This window comes from Ranitomeya variabilis, chromosome 7 (genome assembly GCF_051348905.1).
Source record: "Ranitomeya variabilis isolate aRanVar5 chromosome 7, aRanVar5.hap1, whole genome shotgun sequence".
NCBI classification, from domain to species: Eukaryota; Metazoa; Chordata; class Amphibia; order Anura; family Dendrobatidae; genus Ranitomeya; species Ranitomeya variabilis.
In genome coordinates, this window is record NC_135238.1 from 150,596,664 (window position 1) to 150,612,603 (window position 15,940).

Sequence of the window (15,940 nt, forward strand, 5' to 3'; positions counted from 1 at the left end):
CTATTAGTTGCATACTCCACAAATCTGGCCTTTATAGAAGAGTGGCAAGAAGAAGGATGATTTTGAGAGGCGATTTTGAAAGCAAGTATAAGAAGTTCCATTTGAAGTTTGCAAAAAGCCATGGAGGTTGATATAGCTAGCATGTGCAATAAGGTGCTATGGTCAGATGAGACCAAAGTAGAACTTTTTGGGCAAAACTTTATGTGAGGTAGAAAACGAACACTGCACATCATCCTGAAAACATCCCCACTGTCAAACATGGTGGTGGCAGCATCATGCTGTGGGAATGCTTTTCTTCTGCAGAGACAGGAAAGCTGGGCAGAGTTGATGAGAAGATAGATGGAGCTAAAAAGGGAGGAAAATCTATTATTGGCTGCAAAAAGACTTGAGACTGGGACGTGGGTTCACCTTCCAGCAGGACAACGACCCTAAACATACAGTCAGAGCTACAATGGAATGGTTTAGATCAAAGCATATTTGTGTGTGAATGGCCCAGTCACTATCCAGACCTAAATCCCATTGAGAATCTGTGACAAGACTTGAAAACTGCTGTTCAGACATCTCCGTCCAATCTCTCTGAGCTACAGCAAGTGTGCAAAGAAGAATGGGCAAAAATGTCAGCCTCTAGATGTACAAAGCTGGTAGAGACATACCCCCAAAAGACTTACAGCAGTAATTTCAGGGAAAGGTGGTCCTGCAAGGTATTGACTCGGGGGCTGAATACAAATGCACATCACAATTTTATGATTAATATTTTTAAAATAATTAGAAAACCAAGTATCATTTCCTTTATACTTAGAAATACTTGATGCTTTGTGTTGGTATATCACATAAAATCCCAATAAAATACATTTATGTTTGAGTGTAACGTGAACAAATGTGGGAAAGTTCACAGGGTATGAATACTTTTTTAAGGCACTGTATCTGTGCTAGCTTTTTTTACTAGCTCTGTTTCCCCAGTACAAATACTACTGTAGCACCTTAGTACTTTATTTTCATATATATATATACTATCTTATAACATTATACGGTGTGATACTCCTACAAATTGGACCGTTAAGATCGTATATGAATAATATGATTGATGTTAAATCTTGTACCAGAACAGAATGGCATCTCCACTTGGACCCCGAGATACTGGAAGGTTCATCGCTGAGAAGAGCAAGGATGTGTCTGTGGACATGGCGGGTGTACACTCCCTCGCCGAGAAGCTCTTTGAGAAGATTGATCGCAAGGAGCTCACGCTGAAGGGATGGAAATTTCTTCATGAACTGAATCCTCAGGGCTCCGGGGATGATGCCGTCAATTGGGTGTTTTTTGCTGACACCTTGAACTTTTCCTTCTGGTCAGAAAATCAAGATAAGAAGTACTTGGTCAAATACAAAGGAAAAGAGTACAGTGGCTACTGGTCATTCTGTGCTGCCATAAACCGTGCCTTGGATGAAGGTCAGTAAGTTGCCTATGATACCTATACAGGTTATTTTCTCTTTTATTTTTTATTTTAAAGCTGGAGTAACATTTCGGGCATAAGAAACGCCAACACTATTGATGTTCTGTCCAGTCTCGTCTCCTCCCCAGCTCCATCCATTTTGGCATGAAACCGCTAAAAGTCACAAAATTTTTGCCCAACTGAGCGCTGCACAAAAATTTTGCAACTTTTCAGAGTGTTTTACATCAGTTTTCTGGCATAAACATTGATAAATCAGAGCCTTTACATTAAATGCATTGATTAAAAAAAGTAATTCTAATCCTTTGGAAAACATTCTAGAATTCAGTGAAGCCAAATCAGGAGAATATGGGTGATGACCAACAACTTAAAAGCCGATGTCATTGAGTTTTTACATGGCAATTTGAGACTGGTGGACAACTCAATGTCCTAAAAAAGCTGGAAAGTTTTTATGGAAGTTCCAATCTTCACCTTATGAAGTTCATTTTTCACCATTAATCACCATTTCAAATTGATATAACCTTTTCTGTTAAAATTTAGCACTTTTAATTTTTTTGTCTGCTAGAAATAGGCCAAATATTTATCGATGCCTCATAAACAACATGAAGATGTCAATTAAATATAACTTTATACATTTCTAGGAATTCCCATCACTGCGGCGTCCTATTATTCCACTGTAACCCTCGACCAGCTAAATCATGTTTTCCGCTCTGACACGGAAGTTCCCATCACCTTGATTGAAACCCGTCTTGAGATCCTTCATCAGACTGGAAAGATACTGATGGAAAAATTTGGAGGGTCTTTTCTGAACTGTGTTAAGAAGAGTGAAAAAAGTGCAGTGAAACTCTTGCAACTTGTGGTGGAGAATTTTCCTTCGTACCGGGATGAGGCGGTCTACCAGGTTAGCATGCAAGCAATTTAACAAATAATTCTATATATGTACAGTATATGTGACCCTATGAGTAATACTAATTGTCAATATCATTGAATTATAAATAATCCAAGGTCATGAAAAATCCAGTAGCACCAAAAAAGAACTATTAAAACTTACAATTTTGCATAAAACAATGACAAACAGGAAAATGAATAAAGTGGCTGTACTTTTCAAATATTAATATGCACACATATAAACAGGGAAATACTTTTCCCATAGAGATTAAAGTGCCTGTGCCTTGTATATGGTAGTAAAAATAGGAGTTTACTTATCCCATAGGTAATGCCTCTGCCTCAACATGTTTCCCCAAAGGTGTTTCTTCAGGAGGCCTGATAAATTGATGTTCACACTGGATGATCTAATGCCTCTGCCTCAATGTGTTTCCCCAAAAGTGGTTCATCAGGGGGCCCAATAGATGTTCACAATAGATAATCTAGTGTCTCTGCATGAACGTTTTTCCCAAAGGTGGCTCATCAGGAGGCCCTATAAATGGATGTTCACACTAGATGATTTAGTGTGAATATCTATTTATCGGGACTCCTGAAGAACCACCTTTGGGGACACCTGAGGCAGAGACATTATCTATGGGATAAGTAAACCCCTATTCTTACTACCATATACAAAAGCACAGGCACTTTAATCTCTATAGGAGAAATATTTCCCTCATTATTTGTTTGTATATTGATATTTGTCATAAGAGATTAAGAACAGACACTTTATTCATTTACCAGTTTGTCATTGATACTCGCATAAAACAATGACAATTTACATGATGAATCCGAATACTCAGTTTCAGATGCTTGGTCGTTCTTATAGCATTGATATGGACAGAGTATTCGGATATGTATAACGTGACATTAACCACTTGATTTGATGGCATTTATTTTTGGCACTCAGTGGTATGGTTATAACTAGAATATTCTAAGCCACTTCTTTGATCAAGTAATTAGTGGTGTGCTTGTATTAAAAAGTGTCTGTATGCAGAATTTTGCCTCCATCAGTGTTTGATGTGTATGGTATGTAATATATGCTGGCATCAATTATATTTGCAAGGACTTGATTGTTTATCAAACACCCGGGCTCAGTGATGTTGCTGTAACTTGTCCTGAATCGAAGAACAGGGACTGATAGGGTCTCTCAGGGAAAGCCACCGAGGAGCGGGGGCGCCAATTGCCGTGTTATATAGGGTGTCAACCTCCGCTGCAAGGTAGACCCAGAAATTAGGGCTGTGTAGGGCCTGTCAGGGTGTATTTTTATGTTTTTGTGTTTGTCTTTTGTGAGTTTACATTTTTAAAAATATATCTAATAAAAATTGTGTTTTAATAGGTCTTTTTGACACTACTCAATATTACTTAAAAAAAAATCTTTTTTTTTTTTTTTAATTCTCATAAAAAAATAAACTAAGGCTTAAAGGGAACCTGTCAGTGGGTTTTTGGTATGTAATCTGACAGGGGAATGATGTGGTGACAATCCAGTGATTTAAACCTTAGTTTACTGGGTGCACCAGTTCTCATAGATTCACAGTCTTTCTACTGCAGATCTAGCACTGCTATGAATGCTGAGCTCTGTGTAACACCGCTCGCAGCACTGATTTTCAGCATTCTGGGTACACTGTATATTGACAGAAAGTTGCTAATCAGTGGTTGGATCTGTAGGTATGAGGCACCTAGTCCTCTAGTGATAATCTCCAGCTGATAAAGCACTGATTTTATCGAAACGACAAAACACAACTTAGTAAATGACCCATCACTGGAATTAGGATCTCTGCTCCTACATCATGCTGCTCTCAGATTACATAGCAAAACTCTGGTGACTATTTCGCTTAAAATAAACATTGCATATGACATGATATTGACTGGATTTGATAGGTAAGGCCTCTTTCACATTTCTGGTTTTTGCCATCCGTCGTTTTGGTAAAAAAAACGGATCCTGCAAATGTGCCCGCAGGATGCGTTTTTTTTACCATTGGCTTTTATTGACGATGGAATGTGACGGATGGCCACACAGTCGCGGCTGTGTCCGTAGCAGTTGGATTTATTAGGGGGGGGGGGGGGTCGGGGCGATGAGGAATATGGAAAGCTGGTGTCGGATTTTGTGGATTGGTGCCATCCTAACTTTTTACAACTAAACATAAAGAAATCTAAGGAGCTGGTGTTGGACTACAGGAGGAGAAAGATGGAAGGTTTACCTGTCACTACTGCTGGTCAGGAAGTGAGGCAGGTCGAGAGTTACAAATATTCGGGGGTCCACTTGGACGGTAAACTTGATTGGACAAACTCTCCTTTATATGGAAACTAAGGTCTTTTAATGTGTGCAGCAAAATGTTAGAAATGTTCTACCAGTCCGTTGTGGCAAGTGCCATCTTATTCACAGTCATGCTGGGGAAGTCGTGTGCGGGTCTGATACTAATAAGCGAAGTACACTTATCAAGAAGGCAAGCTTTGCTGCTGGCCGCCATCTTGACCCTTCTGGGGAAGTAGTGGAGAAAAGGACTCTGAAGAAATGTTTGGCAATAATGAGCAATAACGCACACCCATTATATGAGCTGTTCATGGGACAGAGGAGGCCTTTCAGTAACCATCTAGTCCTACTAAGGTGTAAGAAGGAAAGATACAGGAAATAATTTGTGCCGACAGCTATGGGAATGTACAACAATTACCAAAGTGGAAAATCCTCCAAGTGATTAATTGTTTTATTGGGTACCAAATATGTATAGGCTGTGGATAATTGGGTAGGACCATGTACAACCGGTCAGGAATAATAGTAATGTATGATATTCTACTATTTTTATTAGGTAATTTCATGTTCTTGTATGATGTTGTGCTGCTGTGATACTACACTTTCCCTCAGGATCAGTAAAGTGTATTGTATCGTATCTGTTATGGAGAACTCTGGGTGACGCCCAGTCCGGGCAGAACTAGTTATCCCTCAGGGGATGTTACTCAGTGTTTTCAGGCCATTCCTCTTCCGTAGTACCACACTGGTTGGTGGGTAGTAGCTCCTGTAGGACCTGTACAGGCAGCCATATAGGTTATCACCCAGCAAAGCGGACATGTAAGTGTCTCCAGATGTCGTCTGGTTCTGATGTCATTTCATAAGCATTTCTTTGATCATCTGCAGGGTAAGAAGGTGGCATTTTACAAGCGTGCCCAGATCCTAGTGGGAGACACCTGGGCCGTACTGGAAGGAAAACATGAGGGCTCCTTCTATGACATCCATGAAATAACCATGTTTGCTGACTATCGGGTTCCTCAAAGTTTGCTTCACTTTGGAGTCATAAAATACTCAGAAGCGCTCGTGAAAAAGCTAAAGGAAGGTCAGTACCACAAGAAGAAATATTACTGGTTTATCAATCACTAGAGTTGGATGGCTTATGTTATCATGTGCTCTCCTGCCAATGTAACCTTTGCAGCCATTCTTGGTCATCATCTCCTAAATTAACTGATAACTAGTATATTAATAAAGTTTTAGTTAAATCCCTTAATGTTCTATGATGTAATATTACATCACAGAGAGCGTTGGGTGTTTGGAGCAGGAGCTGAACCCACTCCAGACAGGGCAGATGGTGGCTATGTTATGTAGCTGGCATTTGCCTTTTGCAGTGCCACCTCTTGCTTGACTGACAAATTCTTTGCTTGAAGTTGTCAGTCAAACAGGAGGAAGCAGCAGAGTTGGGCAAGGAATAGCGTGGCAGAGGATTGAGAAGAGCTCCCACACACCCAAAGCACTTCAGCCTCATTTGCATATCAATAAATTGCTTAGGAGCAAAAGAAGCGCAATAGGGCTTTATCCGCTTAACATTTTAATAATAATTAAAGGCTATGCTAGCCTGGTTAAATTATGAACACACAACAATAAAAGAGCATCTAATCCCAGGTGCTGCAGGTTCAGGTTCACAGATCTTAAGACCAGATACAACCGTGAAGAAGGAAAAATATGGTTTCTTGTCCTGAGGAAGAAGTAGGTCACTTCAAAACGCATCGACAATAAAAAAAACTATATACCCATCCTGTGTGTACCTAGATTTGCCTAACCATCCAGCAGCAGCGCAGAATATCCACATTTTTCCTTCTTCATGGTTGCATCTCATTTGCATATCGATTCAAACTTTGATTTTGGAGGAATGGACTGTCCATATAAAGGCATTGCTGGACTTGTCTTTTCAAGAACTACATTTCAATATAAATAATTTGGAGGGAGGGTGAAATCCTGCTGACAGATTCCATTTAAAGTGTTAAAGGGGTACAATATTTGATTAATTGAAGTATTAGGTCAAAATACCTAGAGTATGAGCTACTGACAAATCTCCATGACATCATTCCCCCTTGTGATTTTGGTTGGGTGCAGTGAGACCTTGTACGGATTTTCATCATTAAGTACAACAAGATCACCTCCCTACATTGGTTGAATAGTTACATACAGTATGTATTTGCATTTGCTTATTTCAATCCTTTTGTCTTCAATATAACATAGAAGTTAGACGAAAAATGGGAAAATATTCCGGCACAACCATCCAAGGATAAAATGGATTCTTTATTCAAACGTAGTTAAGACATGAAAAGGCGAGTCCTCGTGCCTGACACGTTTCAGTTGTATATGTAAGAAGGTTGCAGGATGCAGTGACACAATGGAGGCAGGGCAAGGGTTAACAGATTAACAATTTAATTTGAAACAATAGAGGAACTCCTCGCAGGGAGGAAACAGTTAAATTGAAAAGGAGAAATGTAACAACAGTCCAGTATTCAAACTTACCATGTCCTTATGGTCCTCAGCTGCAGGTGATCCATTGGGGGTTGTAGTACCGGCAACAGCCGGTGGAATGTCCTCAGATGGGGTCTCACAGATAACAGTCCAACTTCTGGCGGCAGCGGGTGGTCACTGGTTTCACCCGCTGAGCCCCTAGTCCATAAGCCTGTGCAGCTAAAGCAAAGAGAGATGTAGAATTCCCTGTGTCAAGCGTGGGCTGCTGCGCTCTGGCCGACAGAGGGGACCGCAACTCAATGTCCTGCAGCCGTCCCATGTTTCCCTGTGCGAGCACAGTCTTGCGTTTAGCCGACTGCATGGCGCTCTCCACTCTCACCGTCCTGCCCGAGTGTCCAGGAGATGTCGGCTGCAGTACGTCGCAGCGCTGAGGCTCGGGGTGCGGAGCGCACTGCTCACCCTCCTGCACTCTCTCTGACGGCAGAAAACTAATTCCTGTTTTGCACGCTTTCGGCTCTGTTTCCTGTTTTAACACGCCCTCTCCATGGGTCATGGGGCCTGTCCGGTCCCCTGTTCCTTAGCTTAGGCAACATGGGACGCAGCCTCGACAGTTCCGGACTCAGCTCAATACAGGTACCCACAGCCCGGTCATCCTCCTTACATATACATGCCCTTAGTCATAGGCTTTGGTTAGCCTATAACTAAGGGTGTGTATACACCTGAAATGTGTCAGGTCCTAGGCCTCGCCTTTTAATGGTTTAACTATGTTTGAATAAAGAATAGTGTTGAGCGATACCTTCCGATATTCAAAAGTATCGGTATCGGATTGGATCGGCCGATATCCAAAAAATATCGGATATCGCCGATACCGATACCCGATACCAATACAAGTCAATGGCACACAAATATCGGAAGGTATCCTGGATGGTTCCCAGGGTCTGAAGGAGAGGAAACTCTCCTTCAGGCCCTGGGATCCATATTCATGTAAAAAATAAAGAATAAAAATAAAAAATATGGATTTACTCACCCTCGGACGGGCCCTGGACCTTAGCGGTGCAACCGGCAGCCTCCGTTCCTAAGAATGCAGTGAGTGAAGGACCTTCGATGACGTCGCGGTCACGTGAGCGGTCACATGAGCGGTCACACGACCAATCACAAGACCGCGACGTCATCGCAGGTCCTGTACACTCACTGCATTCTTAGGAACGGAGGCTGCCGGATGCACCGCTAAGGTCCAGGGTCCGTCGGAGGGGTGAGTATATCCTTATTTTTATTCTTTATTTTTTACATGAATATGGATCCCAGGGCCTGAAGGGAGAGTCTCCTCTCCTCCAGACCCTGGAAACCATACACTTGGAACTTCCGATTCCGATATCACAAAAATATCGGAACTCGGTATCGGAATTCCGATACAGCGAATATCGTCCGATACCCGATATTTGCAGTATCGGAATGCTCAACACTAATAAAGAATCCATTTTATCCCTGGATGGTTGTGCTGGAATCTTTCCCCATTTTTGTCTACCTTCCTGTGATCACCAGTGGAAATGGCACCTGTGAAGAAACCAGATTGTATCTTAATTTCCCAGACAACCATGTTTTTGCAAAAACCAAAAGAACTGGCTTCTTATCTGTATATTGGCTTGTGAATTTAAGGCCATGTGCACACGTTAAGTATTTTTCGCGTTTTTTTCGCTATAAAAACGTGATAAAAACGCGAAAAAAAACGCTTACATATGCCTCCTATTATTTTAAGTGTATTCCGCATTTTTTGTGCAAATGTAGCCTTTTTTTCCGCGAAAAAATCGCATCGCGGAAAAAAAAGCAACATGTTCATTAAAATGCGGAATTGCGGGGATTCCGCACACCTAGGGGTCCATTGATCTGCTTACCTCCCGCACGGGGCTGTGCCCACGATGCGGGAAGTAAGCAGATTATGTGCGGTTGGTACCCAGGGTGGAGGAGAGGAGACTCTCCTCCACGCACTGGGCACCATATAAGTGGTCAAAAAATAAGAATTAAAATAAAAAATAGTCCTATACTCACCCTCGATGTCTTCCCGCCTCCACTGCATGCTGTCGCTTCGGTTCCTGTAGCTGGTGTGCGGTGAAAAGACCTGCCGATGACGTCACTGTCCTGTGATTGGTCGTGAGCGGTCATGTGACCGCTCACGTGACCGTGACGTCACGGAAGGTCCTGTGCGCACAGACCAGCTATAGGAAGAGGAACGGACGCCGGTGAGGAGATGTCTGGGTGAGTATAAGCATTTTTTTATTTTTTTTATTTTTTTTAAACATTCTATCTTTTACTATAGATGCTGCAAAAGCTGCATCTATAGTAAAAAGTTGGTCACACTTGTCAAACGCTATGTTTGACAAGTGTGACCAACTTGTCAGTCAGTTTTCCAAGCGATGCTACAGATCGCTTGGAAAACTTTAGCATTCTGCAAGCTAATTACGCTTGCAGAATGCTAAAAAAATGCGAAAAAAACGGAAAAAAAACGCAAAAAAAAAAATGCGGATTTCTTGCAGAAAATTTCCGGTTTTCTTCAGGAAATTTCTGCAAGAAATCCGCAACATGTGCACATACCCTAAGTGTTTATGTCTGGTGGGTCAAGAAGACAGACTTTCCAACTGATATACTATCTAACATACTGTGTAAAGGCTGAGTCACACATAACGATATCGTTAACGATATCGTTGCAACGTCACGCTTTTGGTGACATAAGCAGCGATCCCGCTAACGATCTCGTTATGTGTGACAGCGACCAACGATCAGGCCCCTGCTGGGAGATCGCTGGTCGATGGGAATGATCAGGACCTTTCTTTGGTCGCTGATCACTTGCTGTCATCGCTGGATCGGGTTGTGCGACGCCGATCCAGCGATGTGTTCACTTGTAACCAGGGTAAATATTGGGTTACTAAGCGCAGTGCCACGCTTAGTAACCCGATATTTACCCTGGTTACCATTGTAAAAGTTAAAAAAAAAAAAAAAACACTACATACTCACATTCTGATGTCTGTCACGTCCCCCGGCGTCCACAGGGTTGACTGTGTCAGCGCCGGCCGTAAAGCAGAGCACAGCGGTGACGTCACCGCTGTGCTCTGCTTTACGGCCGGCGCTGACACATTCAGTGCAGGGAAGCTCTCGGCAGCAGCGCGTGCATTACCAGCGCTCCTGCTGAAAGCAGTTTTAACCCTGTGGACGCCGGGGGACGTGACAGACATCAGAATGTGAGTATGTAGTGTTTTTTTTTTTAACTTTTACAATGGTAACCAGGGTAAATATCGGGTTACTAAGCGCGGCCCTGCACTTAGTAACCCGATGTTTACCCTGGCTACCCAGGTGCTGCAGGGGGACTTCGGCATCGTTGAAGACAGTTTCAACGATGCCGAAGTTGTTCCCCTGATCGTTGGTCGCTGGAGAGAGCTGTCTGTGTGACAGCTCCCCAGCGACCACACAACGACTTACCAACGATCATGGCCAGGTCGTATCGCTGGTCGTGATCGTTGGTAAGTCGTTTAGTGTAAAGGTACCGTTACACTAAACGACTTACCAAGGATCACGACCAGCGATGCGATCGTTGGTAAGTCGTTGTGTGGTCGCTGGGGAGCTGTCACAAAGACAGCTCTCTCCAGCGACCAACGATCAGGGGAACGACTTCGGCATCATTGAAACTGTCTTCAACGATGCCGAAGTCCCCCTGCAGCACCCGGGTAACCAGGGTAAACATCGGGTTACTAAGCGCAGGGCCGCGCTTAGTAACCCGATATTTACCCTGGTTACCATTGTAAAAGTAAAAAAAAAAAACACTACATACTCACCTTCTGATGTCTGTCACGTCCCCCGCCGGCGGCTTCCCTGCACTAAATGTGTCAGCGCCGGCCGGCCGTAAAGCAGAGCACAGCGGTGACGTCACCGCTGTGCTCTGCTTTACGGCCGGCCAGCGCTGACACATTCAGTGCAGGTTAGCCGCCGGCGGGGGACGTGGCAGACATCAGAAGGTGAGTATGTAGTGTTTTTTTTAACTTTTACAATGGTAACCAGGGTAAATATCGGGTTCCTAAGCGCGGCCCTGTGCTTAGTAACCCGATATTTACCCTGGTTACATGCGAACACACCGCTGGATCGGTGTCACACACACCGATCCAGCGATGACAGCGGGTGATCAGCGACGAAATAAAGTTCTGGACTTCTAGCTCCGACCAGCGATATCACAGCGGGATCCAGATCGCTGCTGCATGTCAAACACAACGAGATCGCTATCCAGGACGCTGCAACGTCACGGATCGTCGTCGTTCTCGCTGCAAAGTCACTTAGTGTGAAGGTACCTTAACGGTACCTTAAGTCTGTAATAGTGACTGTACATTGAGTGTGTGAAGCTTTGTTTATTGATGTGTGCTTATATGCTAATAGTGCTACTTAATCCCATCACCATTGTTTACCTTATCTTGATGTTGGACTGAAAGACCCTGGGTAATTCTAAAAATAGATTACATGCCTTGGGTATAAAAAGACTCAGAGATCACATCCTGGAGACTGAAGTAATACAGAGCTACCAGCCTGACATTCTGCAAACCACACTACAGACAGGAGAAAGGACTGCAGCCAATTCATCATGGCACCATCACGAGGGACACTGATCTATGATTCTATAGGAAACAACCCAGGGGTTTTCGGCTCCGGTTGGAAGGACACAGATCTGATCCAGTGACCATCTCTGAACCATGGATATGTTTGGAGAAAGCCAGGTATGGGACCCGCTGGTCGCCTGGTTCCATGGAGATGGTCAGATAAGCCAGGTTGGGGCTCTCATGTCAGCTGGCTTTGGACCTTGTCTGGACTCTCTGGACACTTCTTGGTCATCTCCCTATGCTTGTCGTTACCTCTTCTCTGTGCGTTCATCCACAGATGGAGTAGAGACCCTGGGAGCTCTGACATCGTGTCATATTGGAAATACGTGGAGACGCAGTGACCTTTTATATTCGCCCATGTAACCAAACAATTCCAGCCATGGTGGGATTGTTCTGTTTGCTATTGTGTGTTATGGTTCAATAAAGTATTGCCACACTGTTTTACCTTAACCCTGTGTTGTCTGTGTAGTGTATTGCCCACGGGGAGATAGAGCGGGCATTCAGTGGTATGAGCCATGGTCCATGCAGTCTTGCTAAAGACAGCCGGGCCAGCGGACGAGAGTACCCACTGACCCCGTTTCTCCACAGCACCCTCAGGAGGAACTCCAGGCCAAATTTCCAGCCACACATTTTCAGCATGGTAAGCTCTTTCGTCCCTCTCCCGCTCCCTGCATCTCATAAAATAGAAGTATAGTCTTTGGGCCTGTAAATGTAAAGTGGTTCAGAAAATCTCTTTCATCGGGTGCAGTTTGTTGTATATAAAAACAGCAAAATAAACTGTGCTTTACTTACCATCCCCAAGTCTGCCGCTGAGTCCCTGCCACTGAGTCCCTGCCACTGAGTCCCTGCCGCTGAGTCTCTGCCGCCTCTTCCGGTGTCTGATATCGGCTGCAGTGCTGCTGATAACATGTCGACAGTATACACTGCAGGAACCAATTGGTGAGCTCAGCGGCTCTAAACGGGCCATTAGTGCACAGATCGACATCAATATACATACAAACACTAGAGATTTAAACTTTTAAAATACAAGTTACACTGAATGTTTTCCAACCAAACTTTTATATCATTCTGGTCTTCTTCTCTATACCATGCTGTCCTCAGATCAGACTGCATGTACAGTGCGATAGGTTTAATAACCTTTGACATCTGAAGTAGATTTCTTTATTTCTCTAGTACAGAATAGCATAATCAAGTCAGCTATTTATACCGTACTGTTCAAGCTGTCAGCGTCCCCCTGATATGTTCTACTGAGCAAACGTTTTAACCACTCAAAAAATCTACAAAGTAAGATTTCTTTCAAAAATAGAAGTGTTACATTTTTTTTGTCACTTAACAAAATATAATGTGAATGACCAAAAGAGAAATCTAAATCAATTCAATATTCAAAACCACATGAAAGCATCAATTCTTCTAGATACACTTGTATGCAGTTTTTGAAGGAACATGGCAGGGAGGTTGTTCCAAACATCTTGGAGAACTAACCACAGATGTGTGGATGTCGCGTGTGCAAATTCTTCTGTTCCCTCATGTAATCCCAGACCGGCTCCATGATGAGATCAGGGCTGTGCGGGGGCCATAGCATCACTTCCAGGACTTCTTGTTCTTCTTTATGCTGAATATAGTTCTTAATGACTTTGCATGTTTGGTGTCATTGTCCTACTGTGTAATACATTTGGGACCAATCAGATGCCTCCCTGATGATATTGCATGATTAATAAGTATCTGCCTGTATTGAGGACACTACTAATTTTGACCAAATCCCCAAATTAAATGCAGTCCCAAACTTACAAGAATCCTCCACCCTGCTCTCCAGTTTTTCAGCACACAAACTGCCTTCTGTTACAGTCACATTTAACTAATCAGTCCAGAGTACTTGCTGCCATTTTCCTGAACCCCATTTCCAAAGGTTTTGTGCAGAGATGAGATGCTTGGCCTTGTTTCCAAGTCGAATGTATGGCTTTTTGTCCACAATTCTTCCATGAAGGTTACTTATGGCCAGACGTCTCCAAATAACTCACATTTTGATATCATTTGATGTCACAGCAGCTGCTGCCATTTTTCTGCACCCCAGAGTTCAATGTTTTCCTGCATAGTTGGCTCCCTTGGCCTTGTTTCCATGTTGAAGGTATAGGTCTTTGGCCACAATTAAGTTTTCCATGAAAACCACTTCTGGACAGACTTCTCCATACATTGGATGGGTTTAGCTGGGTCTCACTGGTTGCTGCCAGTTCTGAGCTAATCGCATTACTGGACATCATCCAATTTGGATAGGAAGTATGATTTACCTCTCATCTGCTGCACTAAGTTTCGCTGGCCAACCCATATGTCAATTGCCAAATTCTTGGTGCTTCTTCAAAAGAGCTTGAACAGCACATCTCGAAGCTACAGTCTAGGAGAAACCGTGCCTGGGATAGATCTTACTATTGCACTATAACTACCTTGTGACTTGTTGCTGTGCTCAGTCTTGCCATGCTGTGTGACCTGTGACTTGATACCACCCTCCACAATGTAAACTTTTGAGGACAGTTTGGCAGTTCCCCACCTGGTTTTAAGCCTATCATGCAGCTGTTTATGTTTCAGTTAACAACTGTGTTTAGACCTACATATGAAAATGATCATTATCACCTATCTGGTATAATTAGCTACTCATACATCTGTCTAGAATCCTAAAAAATCCCTGACTTTATGTAAGTGTACCTGCGTCATCATCTCGCGAGATCGCAATGCACTCTTGGGACCGGAGGAGCATCGGTAAACGCTTTGCCTGGATCCGCGGGCTGACAGAAGGTGAGTATATAACTATTTTTTATTTTAATTCTTTTTTTTAACAGGGATATGATGCCTATATTGCTATATACTACGTGGGCTGTGCAATATACTACGTGGGCTGTGCAATATACTACGTGGGCTGTGCAATATACAATGTGGCTGTGTTATACACTACATGGGCTGTTATATACTACGTGGGCTGTTATATACTACGTGGGCTGTGTTATATACTGCGTGCGTGGGATGTTATATACTACGTGAGCTGTGTTATATGCTAGGTGGGCTGTTATAAACTACATGGCTGTATTATACACTCCGTGGGCTATGCTATATACACCTTGGGCTGTGTTATATACTACGTGGCTGTGCTATATACTCCGTGGGCTGTGCTATATACTACGTGACTGTGCTATAATTGGCGCGGAATTTGAACCACTCCTTGCGAATTGGTTGCGCTTGGCCGAATCCTGTGTATTCAATGTATTATTCTAAAATCTTCATAAATAAACTACATACATATTCTAGAATACCCGATGCCTTAGAATCGGGCTACCATCTAGTATATTATAAGCACACGGCCCTAGTGCTGCAAAGACATCATTACTATTTTAAATGTTCATAAGCGATTTTCTTTATGTACTGTAGATGAGCCGGGATAGATTGGTGTTCATAAAAACTAGTAAAATTTTACAGTTGTGCTACATGGATATATTAAATCCTGCTTCTCATAATTTCCCAGCAAGAGAAGATGATACTGTATGTATGTGTCCAAATATTGAGAAGAGGCAAAACTTTTATACTTTGATCAAACTTTTGATTTGAGACTAGTTCCTCTTTCTTCTTGCAGGTTGGTTGTTTAAGAATGGAGATCGAGAAGAGATGGAAATCAGGGGCTGCTCCATCCAGGCCGTGGAGCTGATCAATGAGCAAGTACAAGAACTGTTCAAAAAGAAAGGAGGGAAAAGAAGTAATGAAGTCAATCCAATACTTATTAATAACTTTTTGTGGGATTTTGCTCGTGACAACAGAAAGGCTATAGACGTCGTTCCCTTCCACAGAGTGCGCTGCATCTATTACTAGCATCATTTTTCTGCAAGCTATGACATGCTGTAAGAAACTTGGGGATTCAGAAAACATCTTTTGAATAGAGTATGTTTGATGATTCTCAGGGTGTTTTTATTTGCGAATATGTTAAATTAAATGCAATATTATAATCTACACAATACTCTATGTAATAAAGGGCAGTACTGTATGTAAGAAGAGATGATACTATGCAATAATGAGACAGCGCTATACTTAATAGAAGACCGTGTGTAACAGAGGACGGCGCTGTACATAACTACAGAGGATGCTACAGAATACAAGATAGCGCTGTACATAACAAGAGAAAAAGATATATACAGTTAAGACCAGAAGCTTCCATACACTATATAAAAAGACACATCTGCATGTTTT

The 15,940-nt window shown here is 42.8% G+C and overlaps 1 protein-coding gene across 2 annotated transcripts in view; it reads left to right on the forward strand.

Moving 5' to 3' along the window:
* Nucleotides 1-15,737, forward strand: part of LOC143784158 (queuosine 5'-phosphate N-glycosylase/hydrolase-like) — a 43,605-nt gene extending 27,868 nt beyond the window's left edge. Inside the window, exons 2-5 of one of the 2 annotated variants that reach the window (XM_077272036.1) lie at nucleotides 1,104-1,446; nucleotides 2,089-2,348; nucleotides 5,502-5,697; nucleotides 15,333-15,737. In XM_077272036.1, coding sequence (XP_077128151.1) covers nucleotides 1,110-1,446; nucleotides 2,089-2,348; nucleotides 5,502-5,697; nucleotides 15,333-15,565 — 1,026 coding nt within the window. In that variant the 5' untranslated portion in view covers nucleotides 1,104-1,109 and the 3' untranslated portion in view covers nucleotides 15,566-15,737. The remainder of the gene's footprint in view (nucleotides 1-1,103; nucleotides 1,447-2,088; nucleotides 2,349-5,501; nucleotides 5,698-15,332) is intronic. The other variant, XM_077272037.1, reaches the window with a different exon arrangement.
* The last annotated feature ends 203 nt before the right edge of the window (nucleotides 15,738-15,940 follow it).